Raw genomic sequence first — 23,883 nt, 5'->3', positions numbered from 1 at the left:
GACTCTGATAGCAACAGCGCCCTCTGCTGATTCCTAATCGCAGAACCACGCGCAGACGAAATGCATCTTGAGTCTCGTGCAGTCTTCTTATGATGAAAATGTTTTCTTATTGTGAAAACAACAGATGAAAGGTGAATTATTCCCATCCTCCTTAATTTTACCCAGCCTCTTATGTTACAATAATCATCTAACCTTCTCAGGGGTTTATCGGCATTAACAGGAAATTGGCTTAAACGCTGCCGCTTCAGCAAGGCAGCAGGAAGGGCCCTAGCTGACCACCCTTGGGAGGCCAACACTTTGAAAAGACAGAGTCACACACACAAGGACATACTCTGGAAGCACATTGCTGAAAAGCACAAACACAAGTGAGATGCTATAGGCCAGTGTTTAAGACCCTCGGCTCTGGAGTCAGGGGCCTGGGTGCGGCTGGAGCTCTGCCGTGTGCTGTACATGATTAGAGAACTGACCTAAACTACCAGCTTCAGCTGCTTCGTCAATAACAGCAGAGACGATAGTACCCAACTCACAGACCTGCTATGAAGATTAAGTTAAATAATATAAATATAAAACATTTAGCAAGAACCTATAACGAGTGCTCATAAATGTTCTCTGTCACTATCGACTTCATCATTATCAAGGGCATAGCCCAGGTATGAGGAACGCATACAAAGCTTAAGAAACATTATGCTGCATTTGTTTAAGAGAGGGTGACTCTTCTCTGAAGTTCTAGACATCCTCCAAGACAGACCTGGACCTAACAGACCTCATCCCTGGAGAACACGGTGACGAAGCTCTTGAGGAGAGTGTAGGTCACGTCAGACAAGAACTGCTGGAAGTGAGGGCCCCTGAAGACATGAGGGCTGGAGCCAGAGAGCCAGAGACTAAGTTCTCCCTAACACCAGCCCAGAGGGCAGACAGTTTGTACCCTGGGTATAGACCAGGGCATGTAGAAGCACCCTCTACAGTGTATACTGGAAGAGGGATGAGATTTTTTTCTCTTTTAAATATCAGAATAAAGGTAAACAAGTGAAGTACAAAGAAACCAACTTGGGCTCAATGAAAGGCAAAATTTTCACACCTTCACAAAACTGGGTGGGCTGTTCCCAGGGCAAAGCAAATTCAGGCCCAGGAGGGGTCATTCGCTAGATCACCTTTCAGTTCCTCCCCAATTCTGAAAGCCCAAGATTCTGGGCACAGCAGAAAGAACACTGAAGAAAAACAAGAAAACCTGAATATTAAACAATCTAAGCAGTCAGCTAAAAGAAGCTAGAAAAGGATCAAAATAAACCTAAAGAAAATAAACGATTTTCTAGGAAATCATATAAATACTAAAATTGAGTGGTTGAAAAGAGGAAAACTTGATTATGACTGGATCAGAAACAGAGTAAAAAATGAAAACTACAGATACTCTAACCTGTGAGTTTCAATGGAAAAACACTAAATACCAAATAACTGAAACGAGTAACTAAAAATAAGCACATATATGACAAGAGGAGCTTATCTTAGGGATTCTAGGATGCTTACCATTGGAAGATATATTACTGAAATTCACTATATTAATAGCATGAAGGAGAAAAAAATCATATGATCATCAATAGTTGCCCCAAGATGTATTTGATAATACTTAACAATGATTCCTGATTTTTTTTAAAAATCCAACTACTCTAGGAATATAAAGAACACATTTGTAAGGAGACATAACAAAACCTAGAACAAACATACTTAGTAATAAAACATCTTACTAAGTTAGCATCCTCAATTAAGTTGGAAATGCCTTCTCATAGGAGGAATTTGCTAGTGTCCTTCAAGATTATATATGCATTTACCCTTTGCTCTATCAATCTTATTTCTAAGAAAGCATCGCAAAGACAAGCAGGCAAACTATGAAATGGTGTGTGAACAACGCTGTTCACTACACCACTATCTGTAACAGCAAAGCTGGAAGCCATTAACGAACTACACAGCTGTTTTAAAAAGAGAGAATGAGAAAGGTCTCCATCTCACTCTAAAGAGTAATCTCCAGAATATATTAACCGGGAAAAAACAAGGAACTTAAAAGAGAGTATAGTGTGCCTTACTAAAAAAAAAAAAAAAATGGAAGAAATATGAATACATTGATATATAGCATTATAGATTCAAAAAGAAACATTTAAAGAATAAGCCAAAAGCTAAAATAAAGGGTCACCCGTGGAGGGAAGGAAAGAACAGGAGTGAAGGAATAAGAAGAGTAAACCTCCCTGAACGACCTTGTTTTATAGTTTCAAACTTTGGCACGGTGTCAATGTGGCATGTAACTTTTATAAATGTACCAAAAAAACCAAAGCAATCCTGAAAACTCAACTGAAACAAATCACTCTAATTGTATATCAGTGATAGCACAAAAACAAAGTTAGTGACTTAACTTTATATCTCTAGTATAATTGATCTTAAGCACACAAAGAATTACAAGGAAATTCTTAATTAAAATAACATTCCATAGGCTTATTATCAGTAATAATATCAGCATTGTTATTTTGAAATTATAATATATTGTAATGCAGTTTGGAACAAAGACTTTCAGAATAATAAGACAGCTACAAGATATAAATTCAAAAGTTAATTAAAAACCCTAAGATCTTTTAATTTAAATGAATATGATTTATTTCTTTCCATTATAAAATTTTCAAACTTCTTAGCTTTGCCTATTGAAAACCCTAAAAGGAATGAAAACCCAAGACTAACAGGCATCTCTAGGATCCAGATTATGGTCTCTAAACACCATAGTGTAGTGGGAACTAAAAGGAACCACTAAGGAAAATGGACAATTCCAGGTCTGGGCAGGAAACAGACAAGATGAGCTTCAGGTATCTCGTCATGTGAGAACACAAGCCAGCTACCAAAGATGACTAGAGTCATGTCGAAAGAACACAGGAGCAGATGACCAATAACAGGACTATCTGACCATCACGATAACAATAAAAATAATAATGACTGCAAATAGACTAAAACACGTACACAATATTTCTTAATCCATTACCCCCCAAAAACTTACAAGTCATCTTTGAAGACTGTTAGAGCATTAACTCACTATTTTGTGAATTAATAAAGAAAAAGACTCAAGCATGTACCCCACCTTTCTTGTACTAACTATATTTCATGGTAACTAAATAGTTAATAAGAGAAAACTCTTCTTTACAGACGAATCCTAGCTAATACACAAAGAAAGAATACACATAGAGTGATAGAAGTAGGGAGTCATCATTGTGCAATCTCTAATAAAATAATAGATATAGGTACCCATCATTTGGTAAACATTCATGGAGGAATTTATCATAGGAGCAGGCTGAAAAATTCTTGAACCCACTGATCATCTTAATATAATTAATATTTAGAAAAATAGAGGGGCTGGCCCGGTGGCACAGCACTTAAGTTCTCATTTTCCGCTTCCGGCGGCCCAAGATTCGCCGGTTCGGATCCCAGGTGAGGACATGGCACCGCTTGGCAAGCCATGCTGTGGTAGGCATCTCATGTATAAAGTAGAGGAAGACGGGTACAGATGTTAGGTCAGGGCCAGGCTTCCTCAGCAAAAAGAGGAGGACTGAGAGTAGTTACTGGCAGTAATCTTCCTCAAAAAAAAAAAAAAAGAAAAGTAGATACTGTGTCCTTCTGATAATTGCAATGGGAAATACAGGGCATTACCTATGAAGTATTCTTGCCAAAAAAAGAAAAATTTAACTATGATTAAGCCTCTAGATATGACTACCAATGTATAGGAAATATGGGAGAAAAATCATCCAAAACACAGAAAATTGTACAGACAAACAACATATCCAATTTTTTCAACAAATAAATAGCATGAAAAAAGAGATGGACTATCATAGATCATAAAGGACTTAATAAGCATATTGACGAAATGCAAAGACACAAATAGGCGTAAAGTAAAAGAATGGAAAGTTACACCATGCTAACACTAGTCAAAGAAAGCTGGAGTGCCTACATTTATATCAGATGGAACAGATTTCAGAGCAAAGAATACTACCAGGAATAAAGAAAGTCATCTCATAGATGATGAAGGGGTCAGTTAGTCAAGGGGGGCATAACAATCTTGAATGTTTGTGAATAAAATTACAGAGCTTCAAAATACACGTAGTAAAAACTGATCGAACATCAATAAGAAATATACAAATCCACTATAGTTGGAGATTTCAATACTCCTCTCTCAATAATTCATAAAACAAGCAATCAGCAAATCAACAAGGATACAGTAGACTTCAACACTCTCAACCAACTTTACCTGATTAATGTTCATAAGACACTCCACTCAACAACAGCAGAACATACGTTTTTCTTAAATACACGTGGAACATGTACCAAAACAGTCTGTGTTCTCAGACATAATACAAGTCTTAATCAACTTAAAAGAATTCAAGCCAAAGCATATTCTCTGACCACAATGGAATTTAATTAGATATCAGTAACTGAAAAATCTCCAGAAATATCTTAAACATTTGAGAACTAAAGAAAACATTTCAAGCCAATCCATAGATCAAAGAAGAAATCAAAGGAAAATTGAAAGCATTTTAAAGTGAATGAAAATAGACTTTTATCTCAAATATTTGAGAACTAAAGAACACATTTCAAGCCAATCCATAGATCAAAGAAGAAATCAAAGGAAAACTGAAGGCATTTTAAAGTGAATGAAAATAGGCTTTGAATATGACGTAGTCTACACAGAAATTGAAATATAATGATGTTCACACCTGAAATTTATATAATGTTATAAACCAATGTTACTGCAATTAAAAAAAAAATGAAAATAGGGGCCAGCCCCACGGCCAAGTGGTTAAGATCGTGCACTCCACTTCAGTGGCCCAGGGTTTCACCAGTTCAGATCCTGGGTGCAGACACAGCACCGCTCATCAAGCCATATCGAGGCGGTATCCTACAGCACAACCAGAAGGACCTACAACTAGAATATACAGCTATGCCCTGGGGGACTTTGGAGAGAAGAAGAAGAAAAAAAAAGAAGACTGGCAATAGATGTTAGCTCAGGTGAAAAAAAATGAAAATAACATATCAGAATTTGTGGTATGCCACTAAAGCAGTACCTAGGGAGAAGTTTATAGCAACAAATGTCTCTATATAAGAAAAAGAAAGTTCTCAAATCAATGACATCAGCTTCTTCCTTAAGAAACTAGAAAAACTAGAGCAAATCACAAAGTAAGCAGGAAAAAAATGGAAATAATAAAAATCAAAGTGCAAATCAATGAAATACAAAACGTAATAGAGAAAATCAATGAAGCCAAAAGCTGATTCCCTGAGAAGATTAATAACATTGATAAACTTGAGCCATTCTCATTAGGAGAAAAAGAAAGAAGACACAAATTACCATTCAGGAAGCAGCTGGCATTAGATTCTACAGACATTAAAAAGACAATAAGGGAATATTATAAACAACTTTATGCCATAAATTTGGCAACTTAGATAAAATGGACAAATTTCTTAAAAGACACAAAATACTAAAGCTTACTCAAGATGAAATAGATAAACTAAATAGCCCTATATCTATTAAACAAGTTGAAACTGTAGTTAAAAACCTTCCCACAAAGAAAGCTGCAGGTCTTGATGCCTTCACAGGTGAACTCTATCCATCATTTAAGGAAGAAATACCACCAATTCTATGCAAAAACCCCCAATAAATTCAAGAGGAAAGAAAACTTCCCAACTCATTCTATGAGATCAGCAGTGGCCTGAGACCAAAACCACACAAAGACATCACAAAATAATTAGAAGATATTATGGAAGAGAAGTAGCAAGGATAAAATACTAAAAAATCTTAACAAGAAACGTGCAAAACTGGTATGAAGAAAATTCTGAAACATTCCTAAAAGACACAAAAGTATTTGTGAAGAAACTGAAAGGCTTTCACATTTTAGGTAGGACAACTCAACAACAAAAATGTCAATTCACCCCACATTAATACATACACTTGACATAATCCTAATTAAAAATGCCATCAAGCACAGAAAAACCTAGAAATCTTCTTGAGTCAAAAAGCAAAGACTCAAAAACTAATGGAAGCGTATCAGCAGGGCACAGAACCCAGTCTGAAGTAGATCCCACTGACCTAACTGGGGACAATTTTAGCTTCAAAAAGAATAATGTCTGTAATTGATTATAAGTTATTGAATAAATAAAAATCCAAGAGTCCAAAGTGACACTAAACAAGAAAGAGGGAGGGAAGAGAGAAAAAGGCCATGCTCAAAATCATTTCCATCATAGGAGGTAACTATTACATCAATTTCTTAATCTAAAATTGGCAGTTAAAGGGAAGGGACTAAAGCATGTACACTGCTGTTATAGGCATTCACCCAGTTGATGAGGAAAAGTTCTTTACAAAAGCTCAGCTAATAAATGTAGAAATAATGACATGATTAGAAAATCACTATTTTCTAAACTCAAAGAAAAAACTGACTTAGGCAAGGACTAATAACGGATGTCAAATCCATTAGGTGAAAGAATTTTGGGAAACAGGATATTCCAAAATAAAGTATACAATTTCTGCTATAAAATGTTTCTACAAAAAATGTTAAACTTCAATCTATGCAAGTTTTTACACCAAACTTCCCATTTATAGGATACAGAGGAATGCTAGCAAGAGGAAACAATCACACAAACTGAAATGGGGGGCCTTCTATTCTTTCCCACATTCCTACATCCCTTCTTTTCTTTCACTTGGCTGAAGTCCCCTCCTTTCTCTGTCTACCCCAGTCTCTGTTGCAGCCTTGATAAGCACAATAAACACTGATGCACTACATACAGAAGCGCTGGTTTCTCTTTATTCTTATCCTGGACAGGTGCTACTCTGGCCCAGCTGGCAAATTTACCAAATTCCTTTCAGAGAGAAGGGAAGAAGGTGGGGGAGGGGAGGAGGCAAAACAACAGGGAACATATCTGTAGAAAAGATGAGTACAAAATACACCAAGAAGGTCGAAAGTGATGGTGATGAAGGAAACAGAGCCAGAAGCTACAGAGATGAGATCTGGCCAAGGTACTTCACAAGTCCTGCACGATACTGAGAGGGTCTGAGAGGACAGAGGGCCGAACAACGATAAGGTGACCAGTTAGGAGGACAATTCTTAACTTGGACATAAAAATTGGTTCTCTGTTCTCTCCAACCTTTTAATTTCATACTGAAACAAAAACTCAATTAGTTTCACCTTTCTTGGTAAAGAGATTGCGAAATGTACCACACAGGTAGAAAATTCCACCGCTGTGCATATCAACATGGAGTTGGTAGCCATGCAGTCCATATTCTGGGTTGTCATCCAAAAGGGGGCTATGAGGAGGCAGCTCGTAGGGGCTAAAAAGCAAAACAAAATATAGACACAAATTTGTCAACACCAGAGATAAAACGTTTGGATTGAAAATACTCTTTAAAAAATTAACATCCATTCAAAGCACAGCTCCTATCAAGCCTCTATAGGATTCCCAAGAACCTTCAATACTACGAACTCAAAAAACTGCTCCATGTTCCTTTTACCAACTTCTACAAAACAGTCAAAGATAGGTGTTCCATAGGCATCCACAGGCCTCACAGGCAAACATCTTTCTGAGGTCTGCCCCAGGACAGCAGCTCTGCAAAGCCAGCTCTGCTCCTCGTTGGTCTCAGTATCAGAGGACAGGACTGCTCAGCAGGAAAATGCAGCAACAAGACCTACAGCTTAGGGACCTGGGCAGAAGACCCCAAGCCACAACAAACAAAGTTCTACTCAGTAAGAAAAGCCTTCTGACATAAGGGAACAACTCAAAAGCATTAATTTTCTCCAGATAATAATAAAAATAAATAACACACATATGGGACGGTCTAAGCCCTTAGGGGAAGGGTGAGAGCTACAGTGAAAGGAAGGCACAGTCCCTACCTGAAGACCTTCAAATTCATTAAAAGACATGCACTGCACAAACCAAGCAAAAGCACATCTGCAGGCCAGACCCAACAGGCCAGGGTTCTGTGTGTCTTGCAAGATATGGAAATTCACATTAGTGCAAAGAACTTGAGGCATCTTGATGCACCGGCATCTTGTAGTAATGAAGCTCTCCTGCCCCTATAAATAATAGTCTACTAGGTACCTAACCCTCTGCCGTTGTTAGTGCCGTCGAGTGGATCCGACCTCTCGTGACCCTGTGTTCAGCAGATGGGAGCCCTGCCTGGTCTCTGGGCGCCACTCTCACTTTCCGGCACTGTATCAGACAATGACCTGCTACTATTCATAGGGCTTTCATGGCCAGCCTTTTCAGAAGTGGGTGGCCAGGTCCTTCTTCCTAGTCTGTCTTAGTCTGGAAACTCCACTGCATGATCCCAGAACAAATAAAGCAAATACATACTCATAAATAATCCAATTATTTTAGCAACAGCTAAGTAATTATGCCTGTTGGCTTGTGTCTGATTAAAAACAGAATATCTTTGTAGCTAGTCTCAGGATACTAAGATGGTATCAAGTTCTAATCCCTTCTATCGACTGTACAAAAATTTAATACACCACAAACAAATACATACATAGTGGCTGAGCCTAACGTGCTCCTCTCCACAAGGTGATGGAAATGAAGATTTGCCATAACAAAAGCCAGTTCTTCCTCCCTCTGAAAAGTTAATTAAAAAGAATACATTTTTCAACTGAAATATTTTAATTTTTCACAAGGTCGTTGTGAAGATCTCAGCACATTCATCTTACAGACAAATGCAGTTTCTTACAACTCTAGGATCACCACGGTGCTAATGCATTATTACTGCTAATACATTATTACTATCTAATAAGACTTCTTTGTCATATTGACAGCAAGACCACAATTCACCCAAACATGCAGAGCATGCAATAGCAAAATGTTCGCAGGATGTCTCCCATACTAACTTGTGAGACATCAAAATACTGTATTACATATGATGATGGTGAAAATATATTGTTAGTTCCAGGTTGTTTCAAATTCTTTTCAAAGATAAAGACAATACTGGTAAGACCTTCACAGATACAAGATTAATTCCACAAACACTTAACATTGGTGGCATAACATTCTTCTCTCGAGTACCTGCTTGATTTGGCAAACCCAGCGGGGGTGATTAGATTCAACTCTTCACTCACCCATCAGGTTGAGCAGCAGAAAATGTGGCTGCACAGGAAGTGATACCTATTTCTCCCCAAATTCACAGCTGGCACTGACCAATGTAGGTAACCCAGAATGGTAAATCTGAGGGTGCCATTCTCAAGTAGCCAGACAGAGGACAATCAGATCAACCAAAGTCCTCATAACTATGTGGGCCAACATATACTGATGAATTAAAAAAAGGCAAGCAATCAGCCTGCTGTCTTGCCCACAAGCCACCACCACACACAGAAAGGGAGGGAGGGAAAGAAACAGTGACTACCATAGCAGGTTGAGAAGAGAAAAAGGTACGAGAGGCTGCTGCTGTAGATCTTGGTTCTACCTAATCATCATACAGAGACACGTGCTGCTATTCTCAGAATCAAATTTGTGAGCTACTATCTTAAAACATCCATAGGCCAAAGTCACAGATTTAAACAAACCTGTGGTGTACAGAGGCACATCACACTCTTACGTTCTTCACTGAAGTGACTGCCCAGAAAACAACCCAAGAGGAGGGAGCTAGGCAACAGGCTCAGCCAGCGAAAACAAAAGCCTCACCGAGTGGGAAGGCTAACTTCTCAGACGCTTTACCCTGAAGGGCAGGTTACAATCAGTGTCTACAGGATCAGAAATACATTAGAGGGACTGCCAGGTTCAACGTACAGTAAGAGACTTTGGCAGAGAAAGGACCAGAAAAAAGGAACACGGATTGACTGGAAGGAGAAAGGGGGAAGACCCCATGATGTTAAAGCAATAATGTGAACAGAACCATCCAGGCAGGAATAGGTAGCTTATCACTAGTGACAGCAGAACTGCAGAGTAGTCCCAATGGAACAGAGGGTCACTTAGCTAGAAAAATGCAGCTGGTAAGATGGTAAAAGGGAATGCAGTTAGTGAGAAGTCTAAAGGACTATACTCTTGATATGACGCATAATGGTGAGTAAACGTGGGATTGTGAGTGAGGAGATGACAGTACATGCAGGGACTCAAATCTTACCTTCCACAGCCCCACCAGGAGGCCTGGGTTTAGGCAGAAGATCCGAATGAGTCTGTCACAGCCAAACATGGTGGATGCAGTTAAATTACTCAGATTGTACTTTGCAATTAAAGAATGCCATCGAGGTCTTTGAACATCCATGCCAAAGAAAGGAAAGAAAGAAATGAGCTTTCACATCTTCAATGTTGTCAATTCTCTTTAGCGTATCTAAAAATACTTTTGAAGAGCATGCTAATAATGTGCACATTGCTAATAAGGCGCGTGTCAAGGGGCAGGGGGACACAAAGAACTTGTATAAATAAAAGGCAAAGCGGACACATCCAAATTCCTCTCCCAACTATGTTTTTCTTCCCTCCTTCTTGCTCTTACTGTCAACTCAGTGGCCTGGTCAGAAGCACACTGAGGAATCATGTAGGTGAGGAAGAGGAAGAACTGTCTTCTTGTCCATTCCCCTCAAACCCAGCACAGTGGGTTTCTCCCTATGTATTCCTAATTAGGTGAGGGAAATAATGCAGAAGCAAAGACGAAATACTTAAATGGCAAAACAGCAAGTGTTCTCAGTGGGCCATGTGAAAGCAGACATACCTTTTAAAGTTATTATCAAGAGCAACTCAGAGATATTGAAAACCGAAACATTAGAAAATAAATTTAAACCCAAATCATGAGTGTTTGCATAAAGGAGATACACTGTGAACTCTATATTAGAATTAGTGTCTAAGAGTAAATAACTTAGATGTGTAAGAAAACAGAACTCAACTCTCCCATTCATCCTAAGACTTAAAATCAACAGAGTGAAACATTCTGTAAGCACTATAATGGTAGACATAGAGGTCTGTCATTCCCAGGAACCCAGGGACAGTGCAGGAAACTAAGAGAGGGGAGATCTCAATGGTCAATTCACAGAGCAGAGCAGAGAAGAAAGTCTCTAAGGAGCTGGGCCACATTGCATTCAAGAGTTCACCTCCAGGGGCTGGCCCATGGGCATAGTGGTTAAATTCACCCACTCCACTTTGGTGGCCCAGGGTTCGCAGGTTCAGATCTCAGGGGCTGAACCTACACACCACTCATCAAGCCATGCTGTGGCAGTGTCCCACACACAAAATAGAGGAAGACTGGCACAGATGTTGGCTCAGGGCCAATTGTCCTCAAGTGAAAAGAGAGAAAAAAAAAAGAGTTCACTTCCAACACCAAAGGCACAAGCCAGCAGGCGACAGGTATTCAAATGTTCATTCAGTAAAAGAATTCAAAAACCAAAGAGTTCAGCTGTGGCACTGTTTCAAAGCAGAGGGCCTGTAAGGATCAAAACCAGATCCACAGCTACCAGACTTCCCCACTCCCTTGTTCAATTTTCAGAGAACTTCTTGTGCTGAGAACACATTAGGTAGGTGAGCATACGTGTGATGGATAATCTAAAAAGAGGGCCAGCATAGGTAGAATATACTGGGAAGAAGCGGAACTCAGGGTTTGGAATCTAAGTGTGGAGTCACGGAAACCACAGTTGAGAGACCTTAGCTCCAACCCTCCAGACCATCTCAGACTGCCTTCACCTGTGTAGGGGGAGACCACCAGCCACCTAAGCGGGGAGAGTGGAAAAGGAAATGAGAAAATATTACTACAGTACTTGGCACACACCAGGCACTCAATAAGCAGCAGTCACTGCTACTCTCATTATTAATGTGGACAGACGAGGCCGGGAGGGTGTGAAAACCCTCCTGCCATTCTTCAGTGTGCCCGGAGCTGGAGTGGCCTCAGAAACACGGCCCCAGAGCAGTTTAAACAGATCCACAGAGAAGGATCTGGGTCTCCATTTGCCCCAGCCTCACGGGCCCCTGAGAGAGAAACTAAGGTTGATATTTACCCAACATTTCTCACAAATTTGGGGAGGTACAGCATCAACTACAGAATGGAGAACACTGGCAAGAGAGAAAATTTAATGAGTCTGACTAGAAAGGTATAAGTTACAGGGAAATTCAAACTGCAAATTACATTAACAACGCTTTCACTGTTCTTGAAAAAATTCTCATGGAGGAAACAAAAAAGACTGAAATAAAAACCACCAAGTCTCTCCCTCACTGTCACACAGATGCATACAAGGATTTGTATTTTTGCATGATGAAAGCATTTGCTTACAAACTTGCAATAAAAGTGCCAATAAGACAGATTCCTGAAAAACATTCTCAGGGTTTGTTTACCGCTGTTTATCAAATGCTGACTGAAGCCCACTGAGTTTTAATTTAAATAAACTACATTAAATGAACATTCCCAGTGAACTCTAGCATTTCTGTCACTTTGCAGTATCTAGTATTCCTGACCTGGATGACAATTTTCAGAAACACAGCCTCTTTAACTGAACTTTACAATTCAACACTATCCATTTAAATTAGTCTTTCATGATCATTTTAATTGATGTTAACAATTTTGTCTTAATACCTATAAACAATATTTCATGATATGCCAAGTAACATATTGTTCAGTCAAATTAGTACAAACGTTGTGCACTCATTCTCCAAACATAATTTCATTAAGCATAAAACCTAAATTCTGCATTAGAAAAATCTGGTGTTCATCAATAATATCACATGAAATTTCAGAGATTTATCCAAATAAGGGTACCATTTTAAAAAGTAACCGTGTCTCTAAAATATCTGCAGTAATATAATCAGGGAAAGTATTTCACACGTTTTTCTTCATAGCATTAAGACAGTTTGAGAATACAATAAAACCTGGATTTACCAGCACTAAGAAGTCTGAGACTCTCATATTCACAGCCTGACAGCTAGATCAGCAATCACTAAAACAATCCTCAAAGAACCAGCACCAGAGAGAGGAACCACAAACAAGGTCCCCAGATGTTAAATTGCAAAAACGTGTCCCTATCCAGGGAAACCACGAACAGTGTCCCTCCAAAGAGACAGCAGGCCCTAAGGTGAGATAGCTCAACACCTTCCATAGCAAGGACATGTGTGAGAGAACCCAGTGGGTGGGACCGTAGCACACAAGGCTGGTAAGAACAATAACGTGGTAAATCCCACCGCAACATCAAAGGACACCGAGACAGTGAAGGAGGTGGTCAAGAGCAGGACACCAACGCTGGAGAAGGCAGCTGTCACTTTTGCATTTGCCATGACTTTTATACAAAGATACTTCCCTTGGTCAGGAGGTCAGGATGCTACACATGCCACAGTTCAGCTTTTAGGAGAAAACGACATGGTGAGAAAATGAGCGTGAGAGATTCGCTGGTAAAAGCAAGACGCAAGCCTTATAATGACTGTGTACTTAGCACAAAGCCACCTCATGACAAAATAACAATAAGTACTCAGTAAGCATCAGCAACATGACACATACGTATGTGATTTATGCACTTGACAATGAAATCTTTTGACAGTCTTCACAGTGACCATGCATGCTAAATATATCGCTATCAGCACGTGTGTATTTATGTATGTGTGTATCGCCACCCCACTTTACAGATGAGAAAATGAAGGCACAGAAAGAGTACGTTACTTGCACAAGGCCACATATATAGTAAGTCAAACAGAAAATCACATAAAAACAACTAATTATTATGACTTTATGATCTAATGTTTAAATTAAGATTATTGTACCATTTACTAAAGAAGGAAAACATAACAGTTTTATATATCTTTGTGTTAAAATGGTTAAAACTCACAAGGTTAGCCATCAAATCATCCAGGAGATTTTGTTAACTAGAATATCATTCCCTAACCATTATAGATAACAAAGATATGAGGAACCTAAATTTAGACCTAACCATAAAGGTGATAAACCTATTCTTTTCCTATTCTATGGTGATCCACAATGAAAGAGAAGTCTTTAAGATGCAGTCAAATTAAAATGCACTGGTAGTATTTTTTAATTACAAAAGTAACGCCAACTAATATTTATATGTAAGATGTTCTTACCCAAATTAGTACTTACCCATTTTTCGTGGGGGTTTTAGACCGGTCCATAAAAACTGGTGTCACACCACACAAATCTAAGGTTGACAATGTGGCTAGAAGTGGCCAGTTTTTGCCATACCACACAACTGTAACTGATGAATCATTTATTGAAAGATCAACATGCTCCATCATGTACTCTTTTCCACTTTTTTCTTTCAATATAATTACCCAACCTAAACCAGATTTTCTGGAGAAAGAAAAGCAAGCTAGAAATGTTTGCCTCAATGGGAAAAAAAAAAAAAAGAAAAGCTAATGTCTATTTCACACATCATTTCTAAAGCATCTAGTTCCCTAAAAGCCAAAGTCAAAGTTCTCAGAACATGCTCAATGTTAATTTTCATTTCACCAACAGTTCTGTCTTGAGAGTTTTTCTCCTCACCAAATGCACATTCATGGAACAATGTTCTAGGTACAAGCAATACACAGATAAGCGAGACAAAGCTTCCGCCCAGAGGGAGAGGTGCCTTGAATGCTCCTGGCTTTACTAGAGCAAATTACTAGGTTATTTCTGCTTTTCACAAAACCTTTAGCCCATATATATGGAATGGGAAAATACTTGGTATTTTATAGATACACAAAAACACATAAATAAACAGTCCCTCACAATATGAACTGCACATGTCCTATATACACAATACTTTAAGCTTATACTATCATTCTTTTTTAAAGCATTTGCATATTTAAATGTCTAACAGTACTCTCAAATAACCACGATGCCCCTTCTTAAGAAGCCACTGCATACCTGAGGGCCTCTTTGGTTTTAACAGGAAGGCCTGTGTAAGGGTTGACAGGTTTGAGAACCTGAGCTAGTGCTGCTTTTACAGATGCTATTTGTTTTGCAATATATTCTTTCTTCCAATATCCAGCTTCTTTATCCTCAACTGACAATAAGTTCATAGTCACAGCTGTCTTCTCTACTGAATTAACTTTCCAATTAGATCTCTTAGGTGAAAAGGCAGTTGAGTAGATTCTGATCCAAATAAAACTGGGGGAAAAGAGGAAATATGTTAACTGTCTAAGAGATACTGTCATGCACCTGTAGTAGCAATATATTAAATTAGAGATGTACAATAATCTTTAGTATAATTCCATGAATAAGTCAAGCTGACCATATGCCCTTGTTCACATGTGAAGGTGAACTGTAGTTTGAGGTAAGTGTTTTAGATTCACCAACCCCAGAAACACAAACAAAAAGGAAAAGCTTGTTTTCCAAGGTCAAGTCAAAATGAGTGATCTCATGTTATGTGGGATCATCCAAACTACTGCCTTCTCACACCAACAATTGAATAGGAGATCTATTATAGAAAAAGAGGATGGAAGAAGTGTATACAATGGGATTCCTATCTTATTTGAAAGATATACTTTTTTTAAAAGATCAGAAAGAATATATACATACATACACACAGAGAGAAATGTCTACAGTAACTGAATTCTATGTTCTTTTTGCTTTGTATATTTTAATTTTCAACAATGAGCATGAACTACTTGCACAAAGAAAAAAATGAAGGTTGTTAATAACAACTAACAATGACAGTTAACATTTTTTCAGCACTCTATGTTCAGCTTTGTTTCAGCACTTCATACCTTAACTCATTTAATCTTCACAACGAATCCATGAGGTAGCTACCATTATTGTCCCCATTGAGCAGACGATGTAACTGAGGCCCAGATGCAAAGTGATCCGGCCCAGGTCTGTGTACGTGAGTAAGTGGTAGAAGCGGGGCTGAATCCACGCAGCCTCAACCAAAGCTCACATTCTCATCCCCTGTACTTCACTGCCTCATCAGTAACATAAAGAAATGGGCTCAAAGAAAGAATAATTTTATCGAAATTCAGAAAGCAATGCTGGAATTCAAATTCAGCTCTGGCCCAGAGTCTGTGACCCTCCCACTCACCACTGAGAGGCCCACAAGAAGCCACATGAGCAGTGGCAGTTAACAGGGGCCAAAACTGAGCCCAGGGTGCCTCTCTCCCAGCCAAGGCTCTCCATCAGGGAAGAGAAGTAAACTTCTCTTGGGGGAAACTGAGGCAGGGGTTAAAATCAATTTCCTAATGTGAAAGGTGAATTTTACATAAATAAACTTAATTGTTTGCTAATTTATGTCTCCACATTTCTATTTAGTGCAATAAGGGAGAAACGGGCAAGAGGCAGCTGGGAGAGGGTGATTTCCCCATAGAAGGGGACGATCCTGAACTGCAGGAGGTCCATGGGAGATGCCACAGAGACTCTGGAGCGTAAAAACTGTTTCAGTCATCCAGAAAGCACCACAGCAGAAAAGGAGCATTTCTCAAACATACAACTTGGGAACACATCTCCTTGACCCAGGCATTATATGGACAAACACACATAATCAGATCCCTACTGACATCTCTTTTAAGTATGAGTTTTAAAGTCATTTCTCATCCCACAAAATCATTTATTTATATCATGCTTTTCCCCTTAAAGCATTTATGCTTTCAGTTCAGAAATGTCTAGGCTTTCACATGTGAGCTAATAGATGCAAAATGATGATTATTTGAGTACATCTGGGTAACAAAACTGTTTCATCAAAATCCCTTAAATGGACACTTTTAAAAACTACCTTTGCATAAAAGCTTGTTGGTGTTTTCATCGACTTTATTTTACTCATCATTTCACTCCATGTAAGTGACCCTTAGCTTTAGCAAGACTTTCACTGAACCTCAAATTTCTCCCATCAGCACTACGTGAACCATGGCTGATTCTATTTTGTACCTGCTGGAGCACTCACAAACCACACACACACACACTGCCGTGGAGAGGGGAAGCAGAACACAAACCCCACACATCTCCAGTTATAACTACACCTAACCTTTGCACGAAGAACCACTTTCACATACATTATCGTACTGAATTTACTGTGGGGCCTAAAGAGAATAAAAACATCTTACAGAATTAAAATGTTGTGTAGATTGTTCCCCCTGACTATTTATAAAATACAAATATGAAGTTTAAGATGCTTTTAACGTCTCCAAAACCCAAAAACATTCACTTCTTGATCACCAAATGCTCCGGTCCTGTTAAAAAGCTAAGGTGGATTTGAGAACAAGTGCATATTTATCTAATCTGACTATCAGTCAGGCACAGAAAGACTCCAATCCAACAAGTTATTCAGCAAATGGGGCTAATTTAATGTTCTGATAAACAGTGTTTCCCAGAGGGATGGAAAATAAAAACCCAGATGATAACAACCTGTGATAATCCAGATCCAGCCTGATGCTGCTCCCCTGTCATCCCCTCGCAGAAACTGTGCTCACACTGATGGCTGTAACACACACGGCAGGGAGGCAGGCCCCACTGATGTAATGGGGTGTGGGGAGACCCCAACCCTTCAAAGGTGTCTCCTCATACATCAAGAGTATAACTGACTAAGGGCATGCTTCTGTCCTGTCTTCAGAAGCAACACTTAGAAAATACCATTAGTTTTCAAAATCATCTACTGTTTACACATTTGATTGTTAATACATCCTTTTATGAAGGCAGACTATGACTCTTAACAATACAGTTCAACTTACACAATTAAGATTTATCCTTTGAAAACGAAAAACATGAATGCAATTTCATCAGAAGCTCAGATTTTTTTAAAGAACAACATCCAAGAAAGTGACGTGGATACACAATTACTACTAAAAGTATGCAATGAATATGACTAGAGCTATGGCCCCAAATCCAGAGAGGCCTGCACCATCGAGGCCTATAAAGTTAAGCAGAGAGAGGTGATATTCAGAGAAAGTAAGAAATTTATAATTTATCAGCTTATCTAATTAAATCTGAGTTCTACCCTTAAATAAAGTAAGAATCCTCCAAAAAGCTACAGTTTTAGACGCTTAGTTGACCCCTTCCTTGAAAAATGGCTCACTGCACTTTGTTTTAGTGAATGCCTTCATCTCTTCTTAAGGTCATCATGTAAGAGACACATAAAAATTGCTCTACATTCATTCTAGAAACTTGGTCAAACTCGTTATTTCACTCACTGATGGGTGTGTGTGTATACTGACATAGACAGACAGACGTTTTCTCATACAGGAACATTCTTCTAAACTAAAAGATAAGAAAAACCACCCTTCTCAACCCCAGAATGGTATATGTCCCCTTCTGATTACAAGAACTTGACTGTCATTAGTATGATTTAGAGAAATGTTTAAAATATAGGTTCCAGAGCATAGAATTAATTAAAATCTCCAGAAATGCAGGCTAGAGATCCAGCTGGTTCTACTGCAGCCATTCTGTGACTGGCATTTGAGAACCATGGCACCGGATAATGTTTCCTGCCCACTATGTTCCAAGATTAAACAGCATTACCACTCTCCCTCTGTCATTATCCACATCCTTATCTATTAAACAAACCACCAGTGAAATCTGCATCCTCACTTATCTTGACTCTTCCCTGGTTGATATGTGGGGTCTACACGGGAATGACATCTGTCTGATCTTCTGATCTTAAGGAGAGAGGGACCTAAAAGCCACGATGTTCAGCTGTAAGCCACAAAATTCTCACCAGAAGTTAGGAGGATTCCACTGTCTCACCCTCCAAGATAAAATTCTGAGCTGCAGACAAAGATGACAGTGACAACACAGAAGAAGGGGCTTCGCCCCTTGTCCCCTACTAGCCCAGGTGAGCTGGGTGCACCTCATCTCCGCCGGCTTCCCGTGGTAGAGCACTCTCGCCTCTCTGCAGCCCCTTCATGCCTCCCTGCAGAGCAAGGGGCCACGGTTGGCAAGTTTGGGTTCTCCCCAAATACACCTCACGGAGCCCCGTCCTCTTCTTTCTTCAGGATCTGCTTGACTGCCAGCAGAGCAGTTTGCCTGCTCTGCCAACCCAGGGCCAGGGTTAGCCAGAGGCAGGCTGAGACTGTGTGGCTAAGCCCGTCTGCCTCTGGCAGACGCAGCAAGTCTTCCTGGCCAACAGACTAAAAGCCACTTTCTCCAATAGCTACACCAACAACAAGTTTGATCTTTCTCAGTTCATGCAAAGGATATTCCTTTCTTCAAGCAAATAAATGCAAATCTTTGAAGATTATATCATATGACTAAAGCATGAGACATATTATGTCTCTGTCTAAAAATAACTCAAAGTTCTTTTAAATTTTAAAAATTGGTTAAAAAGCTCTTACTGTCTTCACAACTTCCAGAAAACGCCATCAAAACATGACAGAGAGAGTTGGTTTTCTCCTTACTTGTCATTGGCCAGATGGTAAAAGCGCCTGTTCACACATCCGGTACACAGTAGGGTCCCAGCATCCAAGTAGGAAAAGATCTTCAGCAAGATTTCTGAAGGCATACTGAGATGGGGGAGAAACGAGAGAGGCGGGCCAGTGTTTAACCTACGAGCTACCCAGAAAACTGGCTGTTCATCTCCAAATAGAAGGCGATAAACAGACTCTTGCTGTACAAGAGGCACCCTCATCTTCAATTGTTTTCTCGATTGATACGCTCTGGTGATTATAATTCTCATGACATAAACCAGTGTGGACACCAAGGGGACAAAGAGCTAACTTCCTTGGCATTTTGATCACATTCTCACACTGTGAATCAACAGGCAGGATTTCACTGCCTCCCTCATGAAAGTACGTATTATTCACTGGGGAGATAAATGGAAATAACAGACGAGACAAAGAATGCATTCTTAGCTATTAATAAGCAAAACACAGAATCCCCCCGCCTCCAAAAAAACAAACACGCTAAGTGGAATAGAAAGTATCAACTAATTTTGCACCTAACCTCAGCCACTCTCATGCACCCTCATCCTGCATGTCCTCACACTGCGACTGTTCTGCTGGGGCTTCACCACAGCACCAAGCCCCTCGTGGCTCCCGCTCTCCCTCTCTCAGCAGCACTTAACTGACCATTCCCTGTTTCACAGCGATCTTCTCTTCTGGTTCACAAACACCCCCCCCCCCTCAGTTTCTTGGACCTCACTGGTGTTTCCTGGCTCCTTGGTTGGTTCTAAATGTCCCAGTTCCTCCGAGCTCGCTTCTGAGCCCCTTTGCTTTCATGTCTACACTCTCTCCACAAGACATCGCGTCCATTTCCGTGGCTGCAGACTCCTCCCAGACCTCACCCTGATCTGGACTCACATACCGGCCGTCCATTCGGCGTCCTCATTCCACATGCCCTAGGCATCTCATCTCTAACTCTCTCCCACCCCCGACTCCAAGGCCTTTCCTTCCCACAAACAGCACCTGCGCTTGCACATCAGCTCAAGTCAATAGTGGCAGATTCCTGTTTCACGTCTCTTTTCCTCTCCCACCTACATCTAATTCATAAACAAGTCGTGGGAGTTACACCCCTAAATATGCCTCAAATTTGCCTATGTCACTCCATCTTCCGTCCTTCGAGGGAAGGGAGACAAGTAAATAAGTAAACAAGACAATTTTAGAAATCCAATGACATCACACCTCTGTGCTTAAAATCACCATACCGTGAATAAAGCCCAAGCGCTCCTCCCCACAGTCTCTGAGGCCTGGCCTGATCTGGGCCACCTCTCCCTCTCCTCACTCACTGCCCACTGCCCAGCGCCCGCCGCTCCTTCAGCATGTCAAGCTCCTGCACCTCTGTCACTTGGCTTCCCCTCTCTGGATGCCCTTCCCCAAGCTCTTTAATCTCAATTTTCAGTTCTCAGCTTAGATGTCACCTCCTCAGAGAAGTCTTTCCTTACCATCTTACCCTCTATTCTGGATTACAAGTCCATTTGTTTTCTTGATAGTTCGTATCCCAATTTATAATTCATTACTTTTTTTTAATCTGTCTCCCCCACTAGACCATAAGCCTCATGAGAACACATGTGAGTGGCTCGCCATTTGTGTCCCAGCTCCAAGCACAGTATCTGGGATGGAGAAGGTCCTCGAATATTTGATGGATGGATTAACTGAATGAATATTTGTTCTATTTCTCCTATCAGATTATTGTACGACAGATTCTATTCCCAGAGTATAGAGTTTAAAGCTTAAATTGATGTCCTCAATTAAATCTTTCTTTTTGGCTTTTCATTTCTTTTTAAAAACACACTAAAAGTATGTACACTGTTAGCAGAGATAGTTATGATATAGTATTAAAAGCCCAAAACCTGAAATCAGGTAATTTATACTTGAACCTGAATTTTGCAATATGTAGATTATGTGAGCCTTACTTCCTCCACTGTAAAAAGTCTATCTATAATAATGCCCAGCTCTCAAGGCTCCACACAACACTTAGCATGTAGTTGGTGTTCCATAGATGTTAGTACAGTATAAATCCACAGGCATCTCAGCATCAATTTCAAGTAATAATTTTTTTAAAAAAGATTCTACTGATCTCAATGCTGGGTTCACAGTACAGAATCTTGCCATTGCAAAATGGATTCCCAAAACACTGAAAGCTAAGAAAGTCAGAGACCTTTCGAGATTTTGCAAAATAGACTTCAATCTTCTTCCTCCTTTTTCAAGGGTCTTTATCAATAATTTTGAAGAACTTTTTTAAAAAAGGAAAATTAAATTTACTTGTCACTTTTAGAAGTTTAGCTTCATAAAATTAGTCTAATAATGATAGTGGTGACAGGCCAATGACTCATATCAAACTCTCCATGTTGTACATTCTTCCTACACAATTCTATTCTTAGGGAGCTCAAAATAGCAACTTGGTATATACAGCATTACCACTTTCTCTAATAACTCCATCCCTACAGCCCCCAAAAAAGTGGCAGACTGCTTCTGCTACTTACCTATCCAGAGACACAGAGCAGTCAGCAGAGGCTCTCTCGCAGTGCCTTTCCCGTCTGGCATGTTGCTTCAGAGTAGCACAGCCTGCAGCATATCTGATACATGGCCCATTCCTGAAAGTAAATATGGAAAATTCAAATTATAATGAAAGGTGAACTGTCCACTCCCCTCTATAAAATTTTAGAGGATTCATAAACTCCAAAGATTACTCGCTGTAAAACTTCATCTCTGCAAAGAAAGAAAGGCAGGGTGAGAAGGAAGGAAGGAGGGACTATGAAACATTCAGTGTCCTGAGTAAGTAATCCTGAAAACTGGACTTACTCTCGTGTGTTTTAAACCTAAGATTCAAAACTTGCTTTTATTAGAGCACATCACAGAGGCGCCGTACAATGTGTTTAATGGAAACAAAAAGGATAAAGCAGTTTGGCTAGTTTCAATAACACAACAAGAGAAACTCAATAAAGATAGCATCGATAGAGTTAAAAAAAAAAAAACCTGTAGATGTGTAAGCCAGAACTGCCAACACGATCTACAATTTCACCGACCTTTGAGGGATACGACTGGGTCCAACTCTAGATTTGGCAGTCACAGCCACAGAAGTGCCAAACACTCACCCACAAATCTGTTCACATTTTAACATCTCACATTCAATGGAATATATTTTAATTGGCCATCTTTTTTTTTTATTTTAGTGGTACATAGAATAATAGTGAATCTTATAATTAATGGCTTTTAAGATTCAGTGAAATAGGGTATAATATTTTATGCAGTTAGTCCTTTTCAAAAGTTCCTAAAATAAATTTCTATTAAAATCAGTCCTCAAAACCAGCAGTACTCAACAGCAGCTTGCTGAGATCTGAAACACCCAGAAAGTCATGGAGCTCACAGCCTCCCATTTTCTAGGCAGCAGCCCATGGAGAAAGCGCCTAGTGGATACGCTATTTCTCCTGAAGCCCTGGAAGCTGCTTGTTTACCACATACGTGAATCAATTATTGACCCACCCCCGACCCAGCACACTACTGAAGCAAATGATATCTGGAGGACACAGTCTACATGTTCAGTTCTCCAACACCAGCGCTCAGAGCACATATTTGGTTCACCAAGAGCGTAACTACCCTCGTTTTTCTCACGAGGGTGATTCCCTAGATATACTTGGACTAATACTCAGAGGATGGCCCTGGACCCCGAACACAACCTGCTCTTAGGAAGCACGGGGTGTGTATCGCCCACAGCCTCACTTAGCCTGCTCCCTCCTGCAGAGACAGGCACACCAAGATGTACACACGTCAGCAAGCACTCCAATCACCTCATGATTCCCCATGTGGTTCTGAGCAGCCGGAGAATGAGTTTCTCTTCCCTTGGCAGATTTTTCTCTTTAGAAACAAACAGTGGCTGGCACATGGCAAGCCCCAATAAACATTAGCTATCATCTGCATGATGGCACTTCAACCTAGGAGAGGTGGAACACAGTAACCTTTCCAGATCCCGGAGGGTAACAAATTCACCACGGTAAAAAATGCAGGCTACCCATGCCTCTCCATTCCAGCTTCAGCAAAAGTCACTCATTGTTCTTTTTGTCTTCTCTGACTTTCTAGCCAATGCGTACCAGGAAATGCAAAGCAGGGAGGCTGAGCCAGTGGTTTTCAATCTGTGCTCTGCAGAATAGAAAGGAGAGGCGGAGAGGGCAGGAAGAGATGCTAATCTGAAAGCTTTGCAATGCACTCGCCCCCTTTAATCAGAAAATTCACCTATGCAATATATTTTTGTACTTCCTTTGAAAATTTTGTTTAAGCAAAGATTTCCACAGCAGAAAAGCTTCAATTCCACTGCCCTGGTTCTAACAGAGTAATCAGAGGTGAAATACAATTTCCTGATTGTATTAGTTTCCTAGGGCTGCCTCAACGAAGTACCTCAAACTAGATGGCTTACAACAACAGAAAGTTATCATCTCACAGTCCTAGAGGCCAAAGTGCAAAACCAAGGTGTGGGGAGGACCCGCTCCCTCGGGAGGCTCTAGGGAAGAATCTTTTCTTGCCTCTTCTAGCTCCTGATGGTTGCCAACAATCCCTGGTGTTCCTTAGCTTGTG

General features: G+C 40.0%; 1 protein-coding gene across 1 annotated transcript in view; it reads right to left on the bottom strand.

Moving 5' to 3' along the window:
• The window catches only part of FBXO15 (F-box protein 15), a 46,580-nt gene that overhangs the window by 18,101 nt on the left and 4,596 nt on the right, over positions 1-23,883 (bottom strand). Inside the window, exons 2-8 of the mRNA XM_046672346.1 lie at positions 21,798-21,908; positions 19,276-19,380; positions 14,822-15,064; positions 14,057-14,266; positions 10,118-10,244; positions 8,537-8,619; positions 7,200-7,342 (exon numbers count right to left, since the gene is read on the bottom strand). Coding sequence (XP_046528302.1) covers positions 7,200-7,342; positions 8,537-8,619; positions 10,118-10,244; positions 14,057-14,266; positions 14,822-15,064; positions 19,276-19,380; positions 21,798-21,908 — 1,022 coding nt within the window. The remainder of the gene's footprint in view (positions 1-7,199; positions 7,343-8,536; positions 8,620-10,117; positions 10,245-14,056; positions 14,267-14,821; positions 15,065-19,275; positions 19,381-21,797; positions 21,909-23,883) is intronic.

Source organism: Equus quagga, chromosome 9 (genome assembly GCF_021613505.1).
Source record: "Equus quagga isolate Etosha38 chromosome 9, UCLA_HA_Equagga_1.0, whole genome shotgun sequence".
NCBI classification, from domain to species: domain Eukaryota; kingdom Metazoa; phylum Chordata; class Mammalia; order Perissodactyla; family Equidae; genus Equus; species Equus quagga.
The sequence above is the reverse complement of the archived record's forward strand: the minus strand, read 5'-3'. Positions and strand labels throughout refer to the sequence as shown.